The sequence below is a fragment of the Acipenser ruthenus genome, chromosome 3, assembly GCF_902713425.1.
Source record: "Acipenser ruthenus chromosome 3, fAciRut3.2 maternal haplotype, whole genome shotgun sequence".
NCBI classification, from domain to species: domain Eukaryota; kingdom Metazoa; phylum Chordata; class Actinopteri; order Acipenseriformes; family Acipenseridae; genus Acipenser; species Acipenser ruthenus.
In genome coordinates, this window is record NC_081191.1 from 10,420,960 (window position 1) to 10,447,209 (window position 26,250).

Here is a 26,250-nt window from a genome sequence, read left to right on the forward strand (position 1 = left end):
TAACACCAGGAGACAAATCATGGATTGAGACGTTACCTGTAGTAGTTTTCTTAGTCATCAGACGTGTTATTAGCAGGTCTTTGCAGGCTCTCGTCTCTTCTAATCTAATGTACACTTTCTTGGTATTTTAAGTAAATGTACAGTAAATTGTTAGGTTTTGCTTAAAAAAAAAATAATGCCTCTCCATTGAATAATACAATAGCCATATGCAAGAAGTACAGAGAAGGTTGGCAGTAATGAAAGCCAAATGTGTGACTGTATGCAGTAGGTAAAACACTAGCATGGCTGAACCCAGGAGGAATAAAACAATCAAAGCTAGATGTAAATCAGAGCTAATGGCATTCAGCTATCAAGAACGTGACCTTTTGAAGAATAACTTCCATTCACAATATGTATGGTTTTGGTTCCGCTAATAACTTTATTTAAATAAGACACAAGAGCTAATTCTTGAAAAATACAAAACAAAAGCCACACACTGCATTATTTAAAGCAACATTGTGTGGCAACTCATAAATACTGTTTAGCACAGTGGCTTGATATTACAGTGAAACTATGTACAGACTTCAAACAAGCTTTTAAACAATGTATGTCAACAAACAAATCTACTTCTGTCTGTAGGAGACACCTGAAATGTTTTAGTTTCCTCTTTTACGGGACAAACTATTAGCCTTTTTTATTTTTATTTTTTACCAGTTTGGTTAATAACTTTAAAAAGATATGAGCAGATTTACAACAATGATATATACAATTAATATTTAGTTCCTCTGCTATTCTGTAAATGTAAGATAGCAATGGTAACATTTATAGTACCATTTCAAGTTGTTACCTTCCAATTTAGACCTACATTGCCTTTATTCCACACAATTGTAGCTTAATAGAGATTTATATACTGTGTTTTTAACTCCAGGGTAATAATAGTATTTGAACTTTTAAAATATGTGTGATGTAATTTCATATTTATTGCAAGCACAGATTTTAAAAACCTGCTTGAGTGTCTTCAGAACAATAGCTTTTAAACATTTCAAGAAATACAAAGAAAAAAGGTAACCTTTTGTTGTGCATGACATGGTAACAAATAAAGCATCTAACCCATCTTAACATATTCCTTTCAGCAGGTCATAACCTTTTTCTGGACTGTTTTGGTGCCATCTCATTTAGTGTAAATTAGAAATAACACATATTAAAGTACAAGGCCAACATACATACACATTCTCTAATTCTCTACGGACTGACTCCATTGTACACATTTCAAACATGCTGTTATGAATTTAGAGGTCAAAGTGAGAAACTAAATATTAATCTGGTTAAAGAAAAGCAGCACTTCACATCTTTAATAATTAGGCTGACAAACAGGACAGATCACATGCGATAACCTGATATGTTCTTTTGTTATGTGGATATTTGTTTATCGTGGAATGTTTATCTTGTACAGCCGACTACTGAACACTTTTTATTTTGAAGAGCTTAACAGTCGTACAATGAGAAACCCCTGAAGCTTCTGAAATGCCTCACATTTTGTTTTGTTTAAATCACAAGTGTGATGTCAGACATCACATTTCTGCTGGTTATGATAAACTTAGGCAAGTCCAGGAAGCCTTCCCTGGATCAGGATATACTTTTTCCAAGAGCATGGAATGTAATGTGGAAAGATGTACAAAAAAGGAAAGGCAAGAGAGTGATGCTTATTGTTAACTTCCACAGATTCAGTATACGTGGATACATTCCAAATTACCTGAGTTTAGACTTTCGATAGAAGTACCTGAAGCTAAGCCAATATATGGGCACTGTGCAACTGTTGTGGCTATTTTTCTTTCTTTTTTTTTCTTTTTTTTTTTATTATTTTTTGCATTGTATGTATTAAAGAAGTTAGAAACATAACCTGGATCGATTGTAAACATAATCCTGAAAAAATACAGCATTTTCTGTAGCATACATGACAGCAATACACAGTTTCAGTTTAGACAGGCTTTTTATGTATTGAGCTTAAAGAGCTTATAGAGCTTATTTATACTGTAGATGCTGAACAGAACACAGGACGCAATACTACTATGATTAAACATACTATGAAATGCATAGTCCCCCACTAAAAACACTTAATGAAGCATGTTATGATTTTCATGTTGCAAGCATTCCTGCTTTCTTACAGTTATTTAAACGAGATGAATTCTGTCCCTGCCAAGAACAGTGTTTAAAGATATGCTACTGAGAACACTACACGTTTTTGTTCTGTACATTGTTGCTACTCCATGCAGATGTTTAATATAGCAAGATTAGGCCCCTTCACTAGGCAGAGGCCTGCTCTGCCAGAGACTAAATGACCACCTAGTTCTGAGGAGAGGAGAGCTCCTCTGGGGTTGCCTCCTGGCATGACGGCTGTGCTGAGGCCTCAGCAGAGTCTGCTGTGCTGGTGTCAAATGAGGCCTGAGAGGAGAGCTGCTCTGCAGTGACAGGGCTGCTTGAGGCTGTGCTTTGACCAACATTTAGAATAGGAACCGGGCCAGGAGAGTTCATGAGCATCAGGTCAGAAGATGACAGGATGAGGGATCCAGGTAGTTTCACAGGACAGAAAGCCGAGCCGGTCGGGATAAAATTTACCTTGTTTTTGTCGGGACAAGAAAACAGAGGGACCGAGCTTAATTGACGAGACCTATAAAAGAAAAAAAATAACAGCCTTTTTCATTTCATGGAGAGGTTTCAAATTATATTTCCCTAACCTATTAAAAATGTACTTGTTTCTTTAAATGGTTGATTTAATGGATCATAGTAAGAGGAGAATATTTCCAAGACAACTGAAATATGGAGGAAGATGGGGCACATAACAACAGCCAACACAATGCTATGTTTAGCCAAGTAAACATTTCTGGAACTAGACGTTTTATTTTCCAGGTTGTAAGTAGTGATCACAGATCACATTGAGTACTCTAGGATCACATTCACCCTGAGTGGACCAATAGCAAATCACATTCATAGCAAAATATATGATTTACCAATGGATACCTATAAATACATAAACCGTCGGTCCAGCACAGTTACACCAGTAGACACGCACACTGCAAAACTAATTTACTGAAATGCATGCATGTACATACTGTATTTCTTAATTATGATGATATGATGAATGGCTCTAGTTAAGCCTAACTGTATCTTTCTATATTGAGTAGCACCAGTTTTTTTATTTTTATTTTTTAATTTAGTAGTTGCCAATTGATTTTACCCAGTTTTTCTCCCAATTTGAAATGTCCAATTGTATTCTAGGCTCAGCTCACCGCTACCACCCCTGCGCTGACTTGGGAGCGGCGAAGACGAACACAGCTGTCCTCCGAAGCATGTGCCATCAGCCGACCGCTTCTTTTCACTCTGCAAACCCACCATGCAGCCAACCCAGAGCTACAGCGTCGGAGGACAACGCAGCTCTGGGCAGCTTACAGGCAAGCCCGCAGGCGCCCAGCCAGTCCACAGGGGTTGCTGGTGCGCGGTGAGACGAGGACACCCTGGCTGACCTAAGCCCCCCCACCGGCACTCGGCCAATTGTGCGCCCGCCCCCTGGGAACTCCCATCCACGGTCAGCAGTGGAATAGCCTGGACTCGAACCGACGGCCTCCAGGCTATAGGGCATCTTACATTCCATGCCGAGCGCCTTTACCAGATGCGCCACTCAGGATCCCAAGTAGCACCGGTTTTTATGAACATTTTATCAGATGGGATACATCTTAATATATTAAGAAGAGTTTGTCTGTCTGTCTGTTCCTTTATGCATTCGGACCCCGCAGGAGCCAGTGCAACCAAACTTTGCATGGCCTCCTCTTTCATCCAGGGGAAGGTCGAGGGCTATGTTTAGCCGGGTACTTCAGCTAGTTTCTTACACTTGCTATGTCCTTCTCAACAAAAAGGGAGTACTGTCTACGGTTTGCAGAAATCAGCCAACATAAAAAGTATTACTTACGAAATTTCTTCAAACACCTTGACTCGCTCGCATCCCTCTGGGGGCTCTCGTTTGAACATGTAGCTGTTGTTGGGTTTGGGAGAGGAGGCAAACTTAGGCAAAGGTGAACTACTTCCACTGTCTGAAAATGTAAAAGGAGGTATTTATCAATGGCTGTGTGGTACACTTCAAGTACAGGACAGTCTTACGACCATCAACTACCTTATCTGAATTCAATTCCGATTTCAAATGACGTTCTGACATTATTGTACAGTAATCTCCCTCCATCTAATCAGCTTAATATGAAGACCAGCTGATCATTAAGACGTGTCAGACGCGTCTAATTTGGAGTCGATCACCTTCTAGGACTACTTAGTCCCTTTAGTTATTGTAACGGGTTAACTTGGGAGTAATCCATTCAGTAACCACCTTTGTTTATTCTCAGGGAAAACTGAGGCCTATGTGTTTTGGAATGTCCTACCATCCTTTCTGTGGTAAAACCAATAAGGGTTGAATTTATAAAACACCTCAGTTTAACAGTTACCCTACAGCCAAATCAATGTATGAACTACAACAAAAAAAACCCCACACACTATTCGCCAAGTCTGAGACAAACAGACTTGGAGAACAAGTGGTGGGTTTAACCTCATGGTTAAGACCTGTACGGATCATTTCCTGACAATTCCCACGTACACGGCCAACCTTAATAAATGAGGTCAAGACGCTCCTGAAAATTGGATGTTACACCTTTGTAGCTCAATCTCCACAATACACAAGTTTAATAATGAAAAATCTTATACTTGCCAATGGTCCAATGTGTATAATTTAGCCAATGCAACAAACATTAACATTTTCACAGAATGGCTACTGTATTTACAGGTACCTATACAGTAATCCATTCAAGTACTTATAATATGCTTTTTGTATTTGGATCCCATTGGAACAGAATGTTACTTTTTCAGCACTATCACACAGATAACTGCAACAGTGTGTATTAGCTATGCAAATAACTTTACAGCGATATCTTACGATTTCCTTTTGAAGTAATTACCACTGGACTTTACCAAGAGAAGTGTATTGATAACTGAATGTTACCACTATGTTGTTTACTACCGTATATATGGTATCCATTGCACTAAAACAGTATCACACTCCCTACTTATTTTTCCATAGTGTGAGAAATACCTTTGTGTCTGTGTGTGTTAGCTGCAATACACCGCCCTAATCTGAAAGAAAGTTGCTTATTCAACACAATAACAAATGGTCATATGTATAACTTAATTTACATATAGATAAGCTCCATCCAGGATCTATGCAAAGTGGTACAGTGAGATTCTGTTTTTGCGCAGTATGATGTTCTTTATACAGGGGCTGTTTCTATAATCTAATTAAAACAGTATTACAAGTTAACTGCCATACCTTGAACTCATGCTTTATTCATGTACAATAGCTATGGGACAACCAAAAAAAAAAAAAAATCATTAAATATGCATATACTATCTATTCTCGGATACCCTTATATTACTCCACAGCTCTCTGTTGGGATGCAGGTCCATTAAATCAATATGCAGCTGATTCTGTCTAATATACTTTCCTTACACAGCATGAAACAACGGGCTACATTCAAGCTTTAACTCAATGTTTTAAACATTTAAATATTTATGAAATTGTGTTGAAATGTTTTGTGAATTGCGTCCACTAACTTCAGCTGTCTCATGATGGGGAAAAAAAATAAATACAAAAAAGTATATGATGGGAGTTCCCGAGTGGCGCATCCAGTAAAGACGCTTCGTGTGGAGTGCAGGATGTGCCCTATAGTCTGGACGTCGCCGGTTCGAGTCCAGGCTCACCACGCACCAGCGACCCCTGTGGTCTGGCTGGGCGCCTGTGGACTTGCCTGTAAGCTGCCCAGAGCTGCGTTGTCCTCCGACGCTGTAGCTCTGAGGTGGCTGCACGGTGAGTCTGCAGTGTGTAAAGAATTAGAAGGTATAAAGTATATGCAAATGTGTACTTTACATGTTTGTAAAAATAAATCACGTTTTAATAACTAACTATTTACTCTCACAAAAAAGGGAGGACTGCCAAACATTACATTATGATGTTTACCTTAATATGTAGTTTCTAAAAACCAAATTGATTACCTTAGACAAACCTTCAAGACTGTAACAATACAAAAAATGTATTCTGTTGTTAGCATGCAGACAGCGTATTTAAAAATACTAGTAAGGACTTGTGGTTTTGAGAATCACTAGACTCATCTCCGGTCAGTGTTCTTGCTTGATAGACACATCCATATTTAAATCTGCAGAGCAGGTAGCACCTCTGCTGATTACTTTTACTAGTACTGATCCAATAGCTTTTTGTGATGCTGTTGCAGTTTTGGTATTATGCTCTTTTATTAACCCTCTTAAATGTTTGTGAGCTAATAAAGACAAGACCGTAACAATTCTCTTCACAGAAAGGCAATGATTAGCTTTGAGGCCGTCAATGTGGGATCACTTCTGTAGAATGCACAAGGAGTGTCCTGATGATCTGAGCCTGTGCTCCGTGCAGATTAAAAACAACCAATGTGTCTTACATGAATGTTATTGAAAGCCGTCACATATTTAGGACAATACAACCATCTTCCTGAAAACTCCACTCTTTGTGGGGACTGAGGGAGGCAGTTCTTAAGAGAGTTTGCAGGATCTTCATTCCGTTTCCTTATGCCACTTGATTGCAAGGAATTCAATCTACTTTCTGTTACAAAATAATCCCCATGTCCATAACAAATGATTAAGCCCTCCCTTGGCAAGTCACAGTGTGAACAGGTGGCAATCTGGCACACTTAGGCTGTCATTTGGCAGGAGCTTCCTTATCCAAGACGGCACCTATTTACAGAGAAATTGTTTCCAACGTGATTACTTAATGGGAATACTTGCATCTCAAACTTTCCTGATTGAATGAGAAGTGGTAATCACTGAGTAATGGTCCCGTAGCCCTCTAAACAATTCATGTTTAATCATGTTGTAATACTCATGGTGACCCTATACCATGTTGACAATGCTAAGGCATCAGTTTGTTCTTTCTAGGGGGGTTGTAAAAGATGTCTGGCATATATGCACATGATGACATGATAACAATAATATTTTTATATTGTACTGTTTGAAGAAAAGCGGTTTAAACAGGCCTATGAATAACAGAGCTTTCAGATGCTTAACCGTTTCCAGTACCTCTTATTCCATTCCTTGAACTAGACGTAATATAAATTATTTGGGCTTTGGAAGCATAAACCTGTCCTTCTGTGGACAAATTATGCTTTGCTTAATTGTCTTTTTTTTCTCCTTGATCAATCCCAGATCTTTTGCTGCCTCTATGTTATGGGGTGATTCTAAAGTCAGTAGGCCACTTCTAATGAGGAAACAAAGGAAATTAACCAACCATGACAACATTAGTCAACCACTGGAAGTGTAATTGCATCGATTTCTCAACCTGGGCACCATCCATCTCAAGGAAGGGTTTTACAATCAAGATAACATTCACATCAGAAAGAAGCTTTTTTTTTTTTACAGGGACACACAAGACTGTTTCATGGGCGGCAAGGTACAATTAATATAAAATATATACATATATAAATATCCAAACTATCCTAGTATGGATTCATCAGTGACCACCAGATAAGAATGACAGTTATTCTCTCTCTGTGGTATGCAAAGCAGTCATCTCTTGTTTTCAGAGCTATGAATAATGATGATAACTCAAACCGTACAGTAAAATGGGTCATATTCTCAACGTGTTTGCTCGGGTCTTTAAGTACCTGTAATTAACAGTCTTTAATAAACTTGAATTAACTGCTAAGTTTCTTAGTTTCAAACTATAAAAGGCTATGTGGCTATACAGGCTCATTTTCTTATACAGTAATACTGTGGTGTTATATTGATACTGTACTGTTGTGTGTCAATTTCAGAATTTCAGTGTGGTGAGGAACAAATGGAATTTAACTAAATGGGTGGTCAAGAAGTGCTTTGTGTTCTGTGTAATGTGTTTTTTTACTAGATCTCTGTGACAGGGTGCAAGCCGCTGTAAAAAATATTTATTCTTATTCCAGTTTGGCAGAGATAGGGTTAATACTATCCTGCCAAATACATGTGCAGACGGTGACTGGGACTTAAAGTCCCGGGCAGCAGTGTGGAGTAGTGGTTAGGGCTCTGGACTCTTGACCGGAGGGTTGTGGGTTCAATCCCAGGTGGGGGACACTGCTGCTGTACCCTTGAGCAAGGTACTTCACCAACTATATAAATGGGTAATTGTATGTCATAATAATGTGATATCTTGTAACAATTGTAAGTTGCCCTGGTTAAGGGTGTCTGCTAAGAACTGGACAGTGATTTCTTTGACATTACAGAAAATGTATTAAAACAAAGACGCTGTAAACACTAAAATTCTCATAAAAACTTTGCTTTCAGTGTTTTCTGACTTCCTAAAATTCAAACAAATCCAGCTGGACGATGAAAATAACTACGACGTTCACAAACTCAATGGACTCCTCAGAGAACATTATGCTGCAGTGAGAAAGTTATTTATTTATTTGTTCTGCAACAGCTATATTTATACTAACTATATTAAATCATATATCAGTTAATCCTGATTGTGCGCACGCACACATGTGTTTAGGATAATAGCAGTTACATCGTTAGGGACTGCCGTAAGCCAAGAAATGTACTTTGGCTTTAAAAAAAGAAAATAATGTAGGTGTATAACAGAGAAAAGGTAAAGAGACAAGCTTGTTTATTTTTTGTGAAAAGTAACTTTAATATTATTACTCCCATTAGAAATGTAATGTGTTATATTACCTCGTTATTGACAGAAGTAATATTATTACAGTAACACGTTACTTAAGTAACAAGTTACCCCAACTATGTCTATTTCTGTGGATCCTCATGTCTTGGAGATCTATATTTCTATATGTTCATATCTAGAACTAGAAGTGTTGTGGCTTCATCAAATAGATTACAAAATATGAAACTCTTATTTTCATTAAGCAGCAGTGTGTGAAACAACAGGCCTCTCAGACACCCTCAGTCTCAATTTCCAGCACCTGCCTCTTCCAGTTCACATTTGAAAATAATCTGCTGGTAAAGCATTCATGCAAGGCACTGTACAGTTTCAGATAACCCTACTCAAACAGTACTGGCTGAGTAACACTGAATGCAATGGGCTTTCTCAAATAACAATCAGGAATAAATGTTTTAAGTCCTACTCCTCATGGAGTAAAAACCCAATCAAAGTAATAGCAGTTTATTAACAAAAAGTGCATTATTCTGCTGGGATTGCTGAGGCCCATGTGTTAGGGATTAAATAGCGCAATCAGTGGCCTGGTCATGGTATATAGTGGAAGAGCAGATTTTTAAACAGCAAATGAAGATGGAGAATAATCCCCTGGCAATTACACTAAGTGAGCTCTTTAAAATGAAGCCAAGGCTATTGCCAGCAGTGTTGTGGATTTGATTACAGAGCCAAAGACAGTGATTCCACCATCTGTACAGCAGCCAGGATATGCATGAAAAAGTAACAAATGTCTGCCTCTCGATAATTCCCTGGTAATGAAATCTAAAGAAACAAAGGACTAGTTAAATTTTTAAAACGTGTCCTTGTTTGCTGTTTCTTTAAGAAGAAGAATGTATCCCTTATTGCGTGTCAGGAAGAGCCATTTACCTTTTCTCATCTGAAACAAGCCCTTACTGGGCTGCCTGGAGGTCACTATCTCATTTGAATACTGATTATCCTTCTGCATGATTGCATTCATACGTGAAAGCAAGAAGATGTACATTTAGGAATCGGCTGTCAACCAAAAAACAAGTGAGAACAGACAACTGCTTAGAGAGGAAACAGAACATTGTTACAGCCGAGAAGAAATCCTATTAAAGCCGCATTACTGCACCCAGCGAGGGGCTCAGCAAAAACGATCTGTAAACATATTTACCGCTTTCTCTCTGACCTGCAATGCTAGGTTTTTTGCAGGGGGCACTAATGTATAATGTCAAATCTGTATTAGTCAATCCTCTGCGCTGTACCTTGGTACGGGATCTGTCTGAACGAATCAGCAATTCACATCACATAGATTACTTCAAACCATTACTATTCTGAATACCCTCCAATTCAATCACCAGAGTGTAGAAGGTCCTGAATTCAATTGCCTCCATTTAAGTCCACAAAAAGTGTTCTGATTAAATTACCTGGTACTGATACATCTCCTCCAACATCTTTCTGAACTGTCTGATTGATTTAAACATTTTTAACTATGATGTAATCTGCTACTCCAACCTGTATTTCAGTGATCACAAAGATGTCATGCAAAGAAAATCAATGCATTAATGATGTCTGAAATAAACACACATTTGACTGTAGTGTAAAGTGTTTCTGTCCTTTATTTCACAGGCATATTAACTCGGGTACTGGTTCATTGCAATAAAACTGGTATGAATTATATGGTAATACGGCAGGAATTATACTTTTTGTTTACCAAACTAATTGAAAATGAAGGATTTTTTTGTTTAAATATCAAAAGTGATGTGAAAAACCCAGCACTGTGATATTTAGGCTTGCATCGCAGATATCCCGCAAGTATTTTTTTTATGCAACATGTTGAAAGATAAACTGGCAGCAGGTGGCTCGGTAGGATGACCTTCACGCTGCAGTGTAGACGACTCCTTCTCACCTTTATCCCTGTCATGCAGAAGGTCCTCCGCTGAGCAGGGGCTTCCATCCTGTGAGCCAGGAGGGCAGAAGGGGGAGACACCTGGTGAATGGCTGCTGCAGCTGCTGCTGCTCCTCTCCTGGACGGAGGGCGTCTGTGTGTCGATGCTGCGGGTGCTGCTGCTGCGGTAGTGAGGAGGGAACGGAGCTCGCCGGCCATCAGGGACCTCCAGGGACTGAAAACAGAACAAAAATAAATCACCATATCATCCCATGAAACACTCAATTCCCTGCAGAAAGTTCTGGTTAATATGGCTTGCTCACTGCCCCAAATTCATTCAGTGTGGGAATATGATGACAGTGGCCAATATATAAAGACGATAACCCAATCATGGTTCTGAAATCACATAAGTGAGATAAATGTTAAAGCAAGGATGATTCTTATTGGCTGCCTCAGTTAGGTTAAATATATCATACCTAGGGCATCTGATTGTTCGGGTTTCACCCAATCTAACCTGATTTCTCCCCCCCACCCTGAATGCTTTTTTCTGCACTGTATATGAATAAACGCATGTGCAGTTGTCTGTGATTCAAATGCAACAGCGCAGAACTGGCACCGATGACGGTAAGCTGATTAACCTATTAGAAAAATGTGGCTTCTTAGTGTAATATACTGTATATACAGTGCCTTTAGAAAGTCTACACCCCCTTTCAACATGTTCACCTTTTGTTGCCTTATAGCCTGGAATTAAAATGCATTAAAATAGTTTTTTTTTTCATTTATCTACACATCCTACCCCACAACTTCCAAGTGAAAACAAATATTCTAGAAATTTGTAGAAAATTAATAAAAATAACTGAAATAGCTTGGTTGGATAAGTGTCCACCCCCCTTTGTAATAGCAATCCTAAATTTAACTCAGGTGTAACCAATCACCTTCAAAATCACACAACAAGTTATGTGGTCTCCACCTGTGTTAAATTTTAGTGATTCACGTGATTTCAGGATAAATTCAGCAGTTCCTGTAGGTTCCCTCTGCTGGGTAGTGCATTTCAAAGCAGACTCAACATGAGCACAAAATTACAAAATTACACCAACATATCTTTAAGGTTTTTGCTTTATTGCACACTTTTCTTCCCAGTTATTTGTTTTATGAGTGTGTGTTTCGGCAAAGAGCATTTAGATGTAACAGTCGATCGTTTCTCTTTGTAAAACAGCATGGAGTAAAGTTGTTTAGTTTTCCCGTATGTTCTGTGTGCAATTATACTTACAACTCCGCTACAAAATAAAACTTGATTGGAACGGAGAAATGCCTCCATAAACAGTGTGTGTGTGAGAGAGAAAGAGAGAGGGGAGAGAGATAGATGTCGTCAAACGTTTGCATATCCCAATGTGTGGAAATATACATACAGTACGTTGGGGATTTAAACTGTTGACATCAACTTTGTTGTCAACACTTTGTACTTAACCATTTGTTTATTTCTTTCTAAATAAAACTGGATTTCTACCTGAATGTTTATTCTTTCTTGATTATATATAAAAAAAAAATCAACCCGATTTCAAAATCAGATGCCCTAATCATACCCCAAAGAAGTAAATGAACATCACATACACCTCTACCTACTGTACAATATGCTTAAATACCTTTAAGACAGTTTATCAGATTAGCCATGGAGTGGGTAAGCAAGTTAAGTGATCTTAAATCTCCTCCACTTACTCTACACAATGTAAACATGCAATGCAGATGTTAGAATGATATGATTATCCCCAGGTGGCTAGCCATACATTTCAGGTGATTTTATTCAAAAAAGAGAACAGGCAAATTGGCCATTGTGCCAGTGCAGTGTAAAACCACAAGGTAGGAGAAATGGGGTACGCTACTTATATTTATTTATGCAATCTTCTAAATATCAAAAGGCATTCATATCCACAACAACTAAAGCCTTTAAAGACTGTAAAGCCTTCAAAACAAGCACACACACACACCATACGTTAATCCTGTTTTGTCAAATTTGCTTTTAAGCAACTCTCTATTTATTTATTTATTTATTGCATTTATATAGTGGTTTTTATACAAAAGTATCACAAAGCACTGTACAGCGCATAGCAGAAAAAAAGAACAAACCACAATACATTTGTATAGCATGTCACACATACAACTGCCACTGTCAGACCATTTAAATAACATATTTAAATAACAGTATACACACAATATAATTTTAAAGTTACATTAAAACCCACTAAGATAAACATTTAGTTGTTTAAATTCTGTTTGTCATTAAAATAAATCATGCAGTACATGTGGGAAATGGGAGGTCGTTTTGGGTTATTTGGAAAACCCAGCTGCTAAGTTACCAAAAGGCAAATAACAGATTTGCAGTGAATAATAATGGCGCAAAACCAATTTCCTCATTTGATGAGTATGAAGTCTGTGAATAATTTGAAAATGACTGAAGTGTCGGCCTAAGAAAAAGCCATTTGCTGCCCTATATTATGCTGTTCATCATACTGTCAGGTTTAAAAGCAACCTTTGCAATGAGTTCATTGAGGCAGTTCGTCTTCCATTGACAACATATGATAGGTGATACTGATATTCCAGACAATAGGACAGATGTTAACATGTCAGAGTTCTTTTTTTAAATACAGTACCTACTTTAAGGCATCTGGTTTTCATACCTTACCACACAATGACCTGCAGGCATCTCTAGTGTCGTGCCTTTTTGTTGATTTTACAAGATTAGCAGCTTAATGTTTTAAGATTTAAAATGGAAAGAATTTGAGCACCACCATGTTTTAAACATATCCTGTATAGCTGAAAATGTACAATCGATAACAAAAGTGCAAACTGCTGCCACAAACACATGGTTGATGGGTGTTATGTCATATTAACCATTTTGTTGTGGTCAAAGTGTAAAAAAAAAAAAATGAAGCATTCGGAAAAGAAAAGAAAAAAAAGAACTGCTGTCCTTTAGTTCTTTTTTTTTCCCCATGGCCATGGATTCCCTTTCTGAACAAGCTCATATTTACCATAGTAATCACTGTCTTAGGGGATCATTTTGAAAAAGTGTCATTTTCATTGTGTGGTTAGGACTTACCATAAGCAAAATAATCTGTTACGCAGTTACAAATCTATTTTCAAAACATAGTAAAGTAATATGAGCATGCTCCTGACCAATTCCGTGTATAACACACACGCGCGCACCCTGGTCTTGTTCCATGTATAACACACACGTGCACGCCCTGGTCTTGTTCCGTGTATAACACACACATGCACGCCCTGGTCTTGTTCCGTGTATAACACATGTACGTGCGCCCTGGTCTTGTTCCGTGTATAACACACACGCATGCGCACCCTGGTCTTGTTCCATGTATAACACACACGTGCACGCCCTGGTCTTGTTCCGTGTATAACACACACATGCACGCCCTGGTCTTGTTCCATGTATAACACACACGTGCGCACCCTGGTCTTGTTCCGTGTATAACACACACATGCGCGCACCCTGGTCTTGTTCCATGTATAACACACACGCATGTGCACCCTGGTCTTGTTCCATCTATAACACACATGCGCGCCCTGGTCTTGTTCCGTGTATAACACACACGCGTGCGCACCCTGGTCTTGTTCCGTGTATAACACACAAGCGCACACCCTGGTCTTGGAAGTCCCAGAGCACCAGCAACAGTTCTACACAGCATTACCTAAACTTTGACTTTACTTTTAATCAAATAAAGTTATGGGCAATTTTGAGAAACAACAGGTTGGTTTTGTTTTTCTTTTGCCATAATGTAACCTTAATAACTTTTTCTCTTTTGAAAAACTGGGTAAAAAGCCCTTACTCAATGGGTAGCACCATTACGTTCCTTTGAAAATAACTACCTCAGTGTGAAACCAATGTGTTAACCAGTCACTGCTGCAATATTATATTTGACTTGAATATATATAGAGAGAGAGAGAGAGAAAGAGAGAGAGAGCGAGAGAGAGAGAGAGCGAGAGAGAGAGAGAGCGAGAGAGAGAGAGAGAGAGAGAGAGAGAGAGGACACTAGAAAATGATCCTGAAAACTGAAAAATGAACCTACTGTATATTTTTATCAACTGAACAATAAAGCAGTGCATTTTAACCCAGGAGATGCATGTAGTCAGACAACGTACCTTCAATTCTTCCTTCTCTTCATTGTCTTTAATAAACACTTTCTCTAATTCATGATTTATTCCCTCCATGCTACTTGGTACCCGGGAAATTGCGGACTTTGGCACTGGAATGTTTGATAATGGCATTGGGACTGATCTTGACACAGATGCCTATGGAAATGAAATCATAAAAAATAAATGTCTTATTAACTTAACAGGCAACATACTAGTGAACTACACTTTGACAATATAACAAACATTCAGCAATATGAGTCATCACAATATTGCAACTACCAGATGGATCACTGTTTTGGATCACTCCGTGAAGTAGCGGAAGTGAATCTACCTACGGTGATGCAAGATGTCTCCGGGTTGCACTGGAAACACCTTATTTTGTGCTGGCAGCACTACCAGAACAAATGGAGCACAGGTGTGTTGAAGAGGTCCACAAGATGGAAACAAGGGCTAGTGATCCCACAAGACCACACATAAACTGGCTTTATTTTCAGATCTGATCTGATTGGTTACAGAAGTGTTGGTGAACTGCTGGACGATGATCCTGTTCACACACCTACTTTTCTGCTCCCTTTTTAGGGATTGCCGTGGCGGAGGGCTGGTCTAAGCATGTTTCCGCACTTCCACAAGCATTCATGACAGATGCCTGACTAGATCATTCATGAATGCATGAGTCTTGTAGTTGATTCATTCAGTCAAGAATTATAAGGCAAGACAATGAAGAAGACACTAGCAAAAACGTCTGTCTAGTTTTTTAAGAGGTATTAGAAAAATCTGAATCCATGTTTAAATTGTCGGTTTAGTATAAGAATTGTGAATATAGAACAAGAAACATAATACAGTACAAAACAAGCCCCATTTAAAATATGTAAAAACTTACTTCCAAATAAACATACAGTAAAATGCTGACAGATGTAGAAGAAAGCCACCCACCCAGTTATATCATGAACTAACAGACATTAAGAAAAAACAACTGTACACAGTAATCTCCTCCTTCAGTACAACCAGCAGAGGAGACTATCTTTGTCACATGCAAGCCATCTGTTCAACTGGCTTCAAACAGTTTGCTTCTGTATACAGGTTTGCGTCACTTTAAAACGTAAACCGAGGAGACACAAATACAGTGATTAAGACTTACTGTAAGGTGAAAAGGTTATTACCGTCACTGTATTGATCAATGACATTTGTGCACCTACAACACAGGGTATGGCAGGATTTAGTTCTGCTTCCTCAGTTTCTCTTCCCAGTTACAATAGACATTAAAGCATCTCTTTGTACACAGTTATAATCTTGTGTGGCTTTAATAGTATGCAAATGACCCAGAAAAGATTGTAAATGATGAACATTTATTTTTGAGACAGTAACAAATAAATGATACTCAAAGCCTTCTTTACAATGATAGCTAACTTTTTTACAGCAATGGTGTACGTTGGGTTATGGTTGTAAAACAGCAATGTAATTTTGGAAACAAACCACCACCACCACCTGCTGAGCTACTGTACAGTGGAGCTGTGGATGACATTCAGAACCTTTAGCTGCTGCTGCTACTGTAGTAACAGGAGTATGTCTGAGTGACAGGAAGTTTTCAAACAAGAAGGCAGTGGCCTGCAGCTGACCTTTAGGGAATGTAAGCAAATAGCTAAGCCAACAACTTTATCTTCTTTTTTCAAATGAAGTATAGTGCATAGACATGTTTACTAGTAGACATACCTGTATGACAAAATGTATTATCAGAACATTAATTGGTTGTACAGTAATGCAGTGGTCATTAAACACTCACAAAGCAAACCTAAAGAGTGTACTTATTACTGTTTTCTATGATTCTCAATTAATTACATTTTTTCTTTGAGGATGCATGGCTAATGCTGTACTATTGACCCCTACAATTCTATTTAATAAAGTGTGAACATTCTACAGTGACTTGTAAAAAGGCTGTGGGCATGTCCAGGCATGCTTTATCTGAATTTTGTATTCTCCTAAAGTGATTGTTTGTGATATGTAGGGTTGAAGATATAGGAGCAAACTAACAATAAAAATTGACCGTGTGCTATTAATTGGCAACTCGAGTTGTCAACAAATTTTCAATTGCCAATTGAGTTGCTAGAATAAATCACTACTCTATTTTTAGCAATTCAGTTGACAATTATGTGCCTGTCTGTGTTCAGCCAATCAATTTTGCTAAATAGGACATATGGCTACAGACAAGTGGATGCATACTAAATATAAAGACTGCAATAAAAAAAGAAGACAAATATAATAAGGAATGAGCAAATATTTTCAGGAAATCACCAGTGGAGGGTAAAAGACTGTACAGCCACTCTATGGTCCACGCTCAAGTTTTTCTATGTTGTCACTTTAGAGTGATTGCCTATATGTCAAAACAGCTGATTTGTGCATGTGCATTATTTAGTTATATTCCCTGTTGCGTTTTGTCAGTTAAAGGTTATGAATACAATTATTAGGGCTCCCACTAGTTTTGAAAGACTCATAATTAGGTGAAATACTGTAAAGCAGTATGGGAAAAATATAATGGTCCACATTCAAAATAACCAGTTTCCTCTAACAAAGTCATGTAAAAATACAGACAAGCTTTCTAGATATAGACAAGCTCTCTTATCTTAGTGAACAGCACCTTTGGTAGCACTTAAAACAGCGTTCAAACATCCAAATACAACTGCTGGTACTAAAGCCTACCACCCAGAATCACTGTCCAAGCCCTAATAAGTCCGAACAGTCCTTAATTTGCCTATGGAGGATCAAATAATGAATCACGTTGAATTGATTTATGCACAAGGGTTTCTCTTTACTATCCCTGTAAACATGGCTGCTCTAACATAATCATGTGACTGGCCACCACAAAGCACACATCAATTTCACTACTGTATCATTATGGGGAAGATAAGCCAACGTTCTGTAAATATCAGGAGGTGATTTTTTGTGTCAGTAATTTAAGTGTGAAACCACAATATTAAAATTTTAGACAGGATTGACTAGATGTTTCTGTTAGAGGCAGAAAAAATGATTAGAATATTAGATTATTTACTTAAAACTGAAAGTGTGCTACTGGATGTTTGTGCTTCAGCTGAACGTTGAATGTCCTGTAACACCATAGCATTAACCTGCCAAGTTTTTGTATTTATCTTTTCAGGCTACGGTCCGTGGCACAGACTTTTCTGATTCTGATTCTTCAGATAGCAAAAGCTAAGCAGATTTTATTTTATTTTTTTTACATTGCTTGTATGGGAGATGCCCAATGAACAGCAGACGCTGCATGTGTTGGCAGCATACTCTTCTCTCTGGGCCTGACCCTCACCAATTCCACAGCATAGTGGAGGTGCTATCCTATTGACGAGACATTAAATAATGGTTCTGACAACTTTTATATAATTAATCATTTTAACTATTCTTTTTTTAACTATAAATTGCTGAGGTGAGGTATGATTAAAAACAGGTTGAGAACAGCCACAGATCTGTGAACAGGAACTGCCTAGAACACAGATGTGATACGGGAGATTCCAAACATACCCTATTCAAATAACCCTGGCTGGGCCATAAGGAAACAGTAGCACTATGTCTGGACAACAATCTGTTATGGTTCATGTCCAGGTTCTGCTAAGGTGTGGTGTGTGAGAACTATAAAGATGTACTGTATCTGAACAGGATATTCTTTCTTTGGTAGAAAAAGCATGTAGGCAAACACCAGATCGCATATTCAAAGACATAATAGATGTGTTTATTGTTATTCGTGTGATTCCCATTAAATTGAATTAAAAACAAAGAATACAGCTGTAAACAAAACATTTAGACAATAACGCAGTGTAATGACTCCTTAGCGGAAAAAACATATCAAATGGTTTCTGATACAGGATGCCTAGATACTGGGGCAGTGACAGCTTTTTAAAACAACAGTCCATTTTTCTTGCACAACACCCACAACCAAACTTGATAGAGATATTGACAGTATACAGCTGTGTGTCAAGCATGAAGTCAATGGACAATATTCACAAAACTTTAAATACTGTTTAAGGACTATTTAAGGCCTTGTTTTTGAAGTATTCAAAAGTTGACCTAGATTAAAACAAAAAAGGTTGAAAAAAAGTTTCATAAACTGCAATCTTGATTTAATTAAATGTACCAGGCCTAAAAAATAAATCAGTCTCTCAACTATCAAAAACAGCCATTAAAGTTTTGTGAATTGTGCCCAATATCATGAAGCAGTAGGTCCTGATCATCCAGAAAGTCATATGATCCCAATATGACAGTGGTGGATTGGCACATTTATACAAGCTACCCACAGGAGGGTGCTAATGACGCGCGGCACACAGTGAATCTGCCTATAGCAGCCTCATACCTGTACATACTGTGGAACCCTAAGGATTCCAGAGGATCTCTCTTCACCCACCTGAGTCTGGGTGACTGTGGTGTGGTTTCCATGGAGAGGAGAATGACGTTCCTTCTCTTTGCTGTGCCGACTGCTGTGCTTGCTGCGTTGGAGCTGCTGTCTTAGTTTTGCAATCTGCTGGAAATAGACCAGAGTGGAAGACTGAGTGAAACGACAAAAAAGAAAAAGGAATATCAATTACAAGATACTTATTATTAAGTACGGGCAAACACTGTTACAACGACATAATTACAGCCTTTGGCCATCATGTGACACATGATAAAATCCACATGACAAATAAAAGGTAAAAAAAACAAACAGACAAAAGCAAACAATGTTAAAGGTGATTTTCAGCCACAACATTCTTATTTTTCACACATCCCTAAATGAATCCTAGACAACTACCAGTGTACAATAAAATACACCAAAACCAATCCTCCAGATCACTATTCATTATCCTGCTAGTGAAAAAGAAAAAAATCTTTATCCCAATAAGAATGTACAATAGATAACTGCAGACAGTTATACACCCAGAAAATCAATTTATATTTTACAGCTTAGTCTCCTATCTGTGACAATAAACTATTTTGTATGACTTTTCAGTACAGGCAAAATATGAAATTACTTAATTCAATGAAGGATTCTAATGAAGCCAAAAAATAAAAATCTGCAGATGGACAGCACAGCTACAGTGTCCATGACCCTTATTTGGCAGTGTCTTGGCACCATGAATTATCAAGTGAAGGCTGCAACAGCTCCAGTTTTAATCCATGCAACAAATCTAACTCAAACGCTGGAATCCGAGCAGTGATGGATATTTAGGCCTGTTTGTTTGCACTCAGTCTATGGCATGTGTTTTGTATTTTATATATTTTTTCCAGCAGGAAAATATTCTCATTTATAATCTTGTGAAAAGGAAAAGATTGTCAGTACTGAAGACAGAATCAATCAGTCTTTCAGATCAATCAGTCTATCGGAATAATCAGTCTATCAGGTAATCCCCTGCACCAAGTCCCTCTTTTCAACAGATTAGAGGGCACTTCTTTAAGTCCCTAGCCCTTCCGACCTTGTGACGAGGGGTTTTCTTGAAAGACATTACTCATTTTGTCTCCTTCATGATTCTAATTCAAGGACTACTACTGTACTCATGCATGATGAACCAGGAGACCTATATTTTGCCTTCTGACAGTTTTATCCACTTTTAGATAGACATTAGATAGATAATCCAATGCTGTATTGTAGCAGTACCAAAGCATGGCAGCGTTCCGTGAAGTATTTCTTTCCAAATCCACTTTATTGTCATTGCTGGTAATGGCAGAATGAACCACTTCCAAATCGCACATCCCTTAAGACCAGAACACAGTCAATTAGGTGTTTACATCTATGCTCACAGAAGAGATACTTACTATAAGGCAATACTGTACATATTACTTGTATTGTAACGCTTGAAATGTTTTTGCTTACGATTGTAAGTCGCCCTGGATAAGGGCGTCTGCTAAGAAATAAATAATAATAATAATAATACATAAATGAACTGTTCTGACATAAATTAAACCAGTTACTACGTGATACATCCCTTATAAAACTTTACTGCTATACCATGGTAAAAACAGAGCAAAATGTAGTAAAGCAAAGTAAAATGAAAAGTAAAATGATAGTATGCTACAGAACAAAAGGGCTTGTAACCAAAAGGTCCCCGGTTCAAATCCCACCTCAGCCACTGACTCATTGTGTGACCCTGAGCAAATCACTTAACCTCCTTGTGCTCCGTCTTTCGGGTGAGACGTAATTGTAAGTGACTCTGCAGCTGATGCATAGTTCACACACCCTAGTCTCTGTAAGTCGCCTTGGATAAAGGCGTCTGCTAAATAAACAAATAATAACAAGTAAGTTGAATTGATAAAGCATTGTAAAAAACCTAGTATAAAAGCAGGAATGTCCAGCTATAATATTGCATGCTGAGTTTTCATTAAAACCAGTTATTCAGGGCAAATTCTGACTTCATTTTTAACTTCAAGTCTTGTTACAGTATGAAATAATCAGTAAAAGTAAGTACGCCAGTATCATTTGTGTGCCATAAAAATGTGGATTACCATTCCTACTTGCAAATTTTCAATAAATTGCTTGTTTGCCTGTCTTTGTGTAATGTAATGTTATAAATTATAGGAAACGCGGTCACCGAAAATATTAATGTACTGTAGCTATCTGATTAATGTTTAAAATCTCATTAAATTTCCGAATGCCACAGTATTGAACTCCTGACACACACATTCTCATTGTTCTCTGTTAGATTACACAAAGGCTTTCTGTACTACAGTACTGGGTATTATAAAGGCAACTTCTTATCAGTCCTGCATTACTTATCAGTCATGTAATGTTCCATGATAGTGGTGCATCGCCGGGTCTTTCTAAATTCCTGAACTTGCCTTTAATTTATTTCCATTATCAGGAAAGGCAAGCCCAGGCCTGCTGTGTTTGTATCCCTGCAAGGCACACACAACCCTTTATACTTTCACTCTGTAGTTAATATCAAGCATGAAGAACGTACTGTGGTTCACATAAACTCAGCTCTCCAGAAAACATAAAAAAACTGCTTTAACCTTAAATTCTTATCTTCAGAGCCAATTTAATTACACTAATGCCGTGAAGCCAAACAAAAATACTTAATTATTAACAAAATACATTACAGCGTTATGGGGGTGTTGCTATGAAATAAAAGCTTTCAGTCTCCCTATTAGTCTATGCGTGGTCTTTACACAAAAATTATTACATTGTTAAACTCAAAACAAGTTTCCTATTATCAGTAATCATTCCCTCTGAGTGCCATTAAAAATGTATGTGGTGCAGTGCCTCTGTACACTGTGCTTGGTTAGTCAATGCATACCTTTTGAATTTTAAAATATAAAATACAAGGAGTGGTCATTGTTGTATAGAACAATTATGTTTTTTTTGGTTTTTTTTTTATGTAGACGGCAATTGATTTTACCCCATTTCTTTCTCCCAATTTGAAATGTCCAATTGCATTTTAGGCTCAGCTCACCGCTACCACCCCTGTGCTGTCCTCCGAAGCGTGTGCCATCAGCCGACCACTTCTTTTCACTCTGCAGGCCCGCCATGCAGCCAACCCAGAGTTACAGTGTCGGAGGACAACGCAGCTCTGGGCAGCTTACAGGCAAGCCAGCAGGCACCCGGCCAGTCCACAGGGGCCTGTGGTGTGCGGTGAGCTGAGGACACCCTGGCCGACATAAGCCCTCCCCCCCAGGCGGCGCTCGGCCAATTGTGCGCCGCCCCCTGGGAACTCCCGTCCACGGTCGGCAGTGAAATAGCCTGAACTCGAACTGGTGACCTCCAGGCTATAGGGCACATTCCAGCACTCCACGCGGAGTGCCTTTACCGGATGCGCCACTCGGGAGCCCTTTTAACAATGATAAGGGGACCTCCGGGTTCCAAGCCCTTTTCTTTAACCACTGGACCACACAGCCTCTCTTGATTTACAAGAAAGGGTGTCATTTGTGTTTGAAATGACCAATGGTTTTCCTCCAGGATAGGCTAATAATACCACTTCCTATGGGGACCTGCAATACAGTACATTATGCACAGTTTTGCTGCAAAGTATTTTCACTTGGTCCAGCCTAGCATAACCACGGTATTTTTCTGCTACATTTACAGTCTAATATAATGCACTAATAAACATACTATATTAGCAGCATTTGTAATGCACGGGGGTTGGACACAAAATTGAAAGAATAACTGCAACATGTACCCCACGCTGTGTTCAAATGGGCTGTGCTTCACATGAATTGTTATAGTGTTATGGAAATAAAATCCCTGACTGCAGTTATTGAAACTGTATTAGCAACACAGTCAGTCGATTCTCTCGTATCCAAGGCATTACAAATTATTGATGTTTCACAAAGTCTCAAAGATGAAGATTTTTGTCTCTGATTTCTACCCCTAACTTCCATAATGGTCGTGTTGAATCGTCCTACATGTTGTATAGTGTGGATCTAAACCCCATTCAGTGTAGTGGCAGGCGTTTCAAATGTTTGTACAACCTTCTACAGTATGCACACTTTTGTTTTGAGAATCAAAAGCATGTGTTCTTTTCAACAGTGGCAGCTGGTTTTCAAAAACTACTACAATCTCCATAAAGAGTGATAAAGTGTAGGTACAACTAGGTTGTCTTGCTTACAGTCATTATTTTTTTGTAGTAAACAAATTAAAAGTATTTTGGAATCTAAATCTCTTAAGTGAAAAAAAAACCCAAGCCTTTCATTTTGTTTAAATTTTTCCCAATCAGAAAAATATACAGAAACCTTTTGTGTTTATGCATTAGGCACAGGACCTCCTCCAGTACTACAGTATTTAAAAGCATGGTTGCCCAAACCACATTCATGTATACGGTAAACATCAGCAGTTTAAACTATCTAAATCTTCCAGTTTGTTTGGAACATTGCAAATTATTTTAGAATATGCAGAATAATATAGTTAAGCAAAGCAAATAAGAATGTGTATATAAACTTAATATAAAATTGTGGCAGTGGTTGAAATGGAACAGCATGTCATTTCTGTTCTGGCTAAGGCAACCCTAATACAAGTTTCTCATAGTAAAAGCATAGCAAACTGTATAGTGAAAGCACACTAAATTGAAGGTACGCATTGTATTGTAAAGTATGTATATAAATATATATATATATATATATATATATATATATATATATACACAGTGCCTTGCAAAAGTATTCAGACCCCTGAATATTATAACCATGGGAAAAGCATGGGGAAAATGCAAAAATACTGTGCAAAATTACAGTGGTAAACTTTTACAAGTAAAACCCAGGTGACCTGGACCAGAGGACACAGCTGGAAATGAAGTACAGACAGAGCAGAAGAAAGAAGACACTTCTTCACACAGAGAGTGGTGAGGGTATTGAATGGGTCGCCACTTTAGATTAATACATTACTTGAACCTGAAATATCTACTTCAGTACAGTAGTCCCTCGTTAAGACAGACACCGTTATGTCGTACATTCGGCTATGCCGGACACAACGTACGTCCCCCAATAATAGCGAATTAAGTGTGACGTTCGGTCACTGTGAATTGTATGATCCAAAGAGGCACACTGAAAAAAAAAACAGCTGTTACACTGACACCATCGACAATTATTTTTTGCATTAAGCTGCAGAGCTTCTCTGCTCCCCTCAGGTCTGACTCTATGAATCTGCATGCGACTGAGCTCACCTTCTCCCCCCTACTCTGCCCCATTAGCTGTGACTGTTTATTGATGGGATCTGTGCAGAAGTCTTCAAAGTAACAGAGCAAGTTAAGAGCCCAGTGTTAGAATTACAAATACTGTATCGACTGGGCTACAATGACTTTCAATGTTTGGCAATTATTTTCTAAAGTAAGACGGCAAGAAAGAAAAGTAAAGAAAGTAATACTCCGGGATACTCCGGTAACACAATTTGCATGACCATTTAATGAGATGGCACCCTACAAAACTTCAAACAAAATCTGCATTTATTATGAACTACCCCTGAGTTAAAATAATGAAAAACATACAAGATCGTTCCAAAAGTTGTATCTATAGAAGTATGAAGCAACCCGGCAACGTCCGTCCCTAGTGAGCAGGTATTCAGTAGGGCTGGGCAGATTGTAAGCAAGTGCCTGATATTGCTTAAATTAAAACAAAATGTGGACACTATCATGTTCCTTAACACAATGAAAATATAAGCCATGGACAACATTCTTGTTACTAAACTGCTGTGGACAGTGATAAGTTTTGATTGGTTGCTACTATGGATTTAAAAAACTTTTTGGGGGGGATTTTGCTTTGACCCCCAACTGGTACAAATCAACATGAATAAGGTAAAAAAAAATATTGTATTTATTATTTAATTACTATATGCATAAACTGATGTAATCAATTTAATATGCATAATAGTTTTTACAGCGTTATTAGCAATATTACACAGTAATCCACAGCTCCACATGTATTACTGTATTACACTATATCGATAGTGAAAAATTAGTCATCGCCCCAGCCTTATACTCTACAGAGTTTAAACTAACTGCGATAGATCGCTTAGAAAAGGGTAAGAACCTTTCAGTGTTTCAAAACACAAGATGTGGACTAATAATTAAAATTGAAGTCTTTAATTGCTTTAGTAAAGAAAGTCTGACTCATACCAACAGCTAACAAAAGTAGCAGGTACTGTTTTACTTGCAGCCACACATACACTGTAAAATGTTCTATGTAAATGTAAAAAATAGGTATTTCTGTAGTGTGTGCAGTATAGGTACTGTATAGTATCATAATGTGTCAACGCGGCACTGTGACAGAAATAGTGATTCTTGGTGGTAAATCTTCCTCCTGACCTGTGATGGCGCTAAGTAGCGAGAACAGAGTACCTTGGACGGGCTGGTCCGACAGTTCTTTCCCAGGGTTTAAAGTTGGAACTCCGGTGCATTAACTCATTGACCCGGAAGGGAAACGATGTGGCAGTCGCGGATTGGAGGGGTGATGTGTGACGGCATGAAAGGGAATGGAGAGACACAATCTGTTCCTTCGCTTTGGTTACGAGAAAATAACCCGGAAGGACCTGTGCAGTATTGTGATAACGTATCGTGAGTGTTTGTTTTGTTTTGTCTGTAATTGTTGCTTGTTGTATTAAAAGACGGCTAACACGTTCTGGAGCTGTCGACAAGGGCCAGCACAAAACCCGGCACAGCACTGCACCATTGTCACGCAATAAACTGTATCACCCACCACGAGCACTAAAGCACGCACCCAGGACTGGTGACCATGTTTGTACATTGTGGGAAGGATACTTGTGTTTATTATTTGAGACTGCAAACCCGCTATTATTTACCCCATGCACTACACATTGCTGTGTATTGCCGGCGATCATTATTTGGTCACCAGACCTGGATTGTTAAAATAAAAATACTTTTCCAACTGGATTACAAATCTCTGTCTGCTAATTACACACCGCATCACTCCTGCACCTGTACACTGCAAACCACTTTGCCACAGACACCATGACCTATTTTGTGTTAATTGTGTAAAAAAACAAAAAGAAAATGCACTAAAGTAATTTAGTTTCAATTTAAAATAATCGTTG

General features: G+C 38.3%; 1 protein-coding gene across 3 annotated transcripts in view; it reads right to left on the reverse strand.

Annotated features, from left to right (window-relative positions):
• Positions 1-399: 399 nt before the first annotated feature.
• glcci1a (glucocorticoid induced 1a) overlaps positions 400-26,250 on the reverse strand; it is a 75,255-nt gene continuing 49,404 nt past the window's right edge. Inside the window, exons 4-8 of one of the 3 annotated variants that reach the window (XM_033993487.3) lie at positions 19,147-19,287; positions 14,751-14,900; positions 10,620-10,833; positions 3,944-4,064; positions 400-2,647 (exon numbers count right to left, since the gene is read on the reverse strand). In XM_033993487.3, the coding sequence (XP_033849378.3) occupies positions 2,323-2,647; positions 3,944-4,064; positions 10,620-10,833; positions 14,751-14,900; positions 19,147-19,287 (951 nt within the window). In that variant the 3' untranslated portion in view covers positions 400-2,322. The remainder of the gene's footprint in view (positions 2,648-3,943; positions 4,065-10,619; positions 10,834-14,750; positions 14,901-19,146; positions 19,288-26,250) is intronic. The other 2 variants (XM_033993490.3, XM_033993488.3) reach the window with 2 other exon arrangements.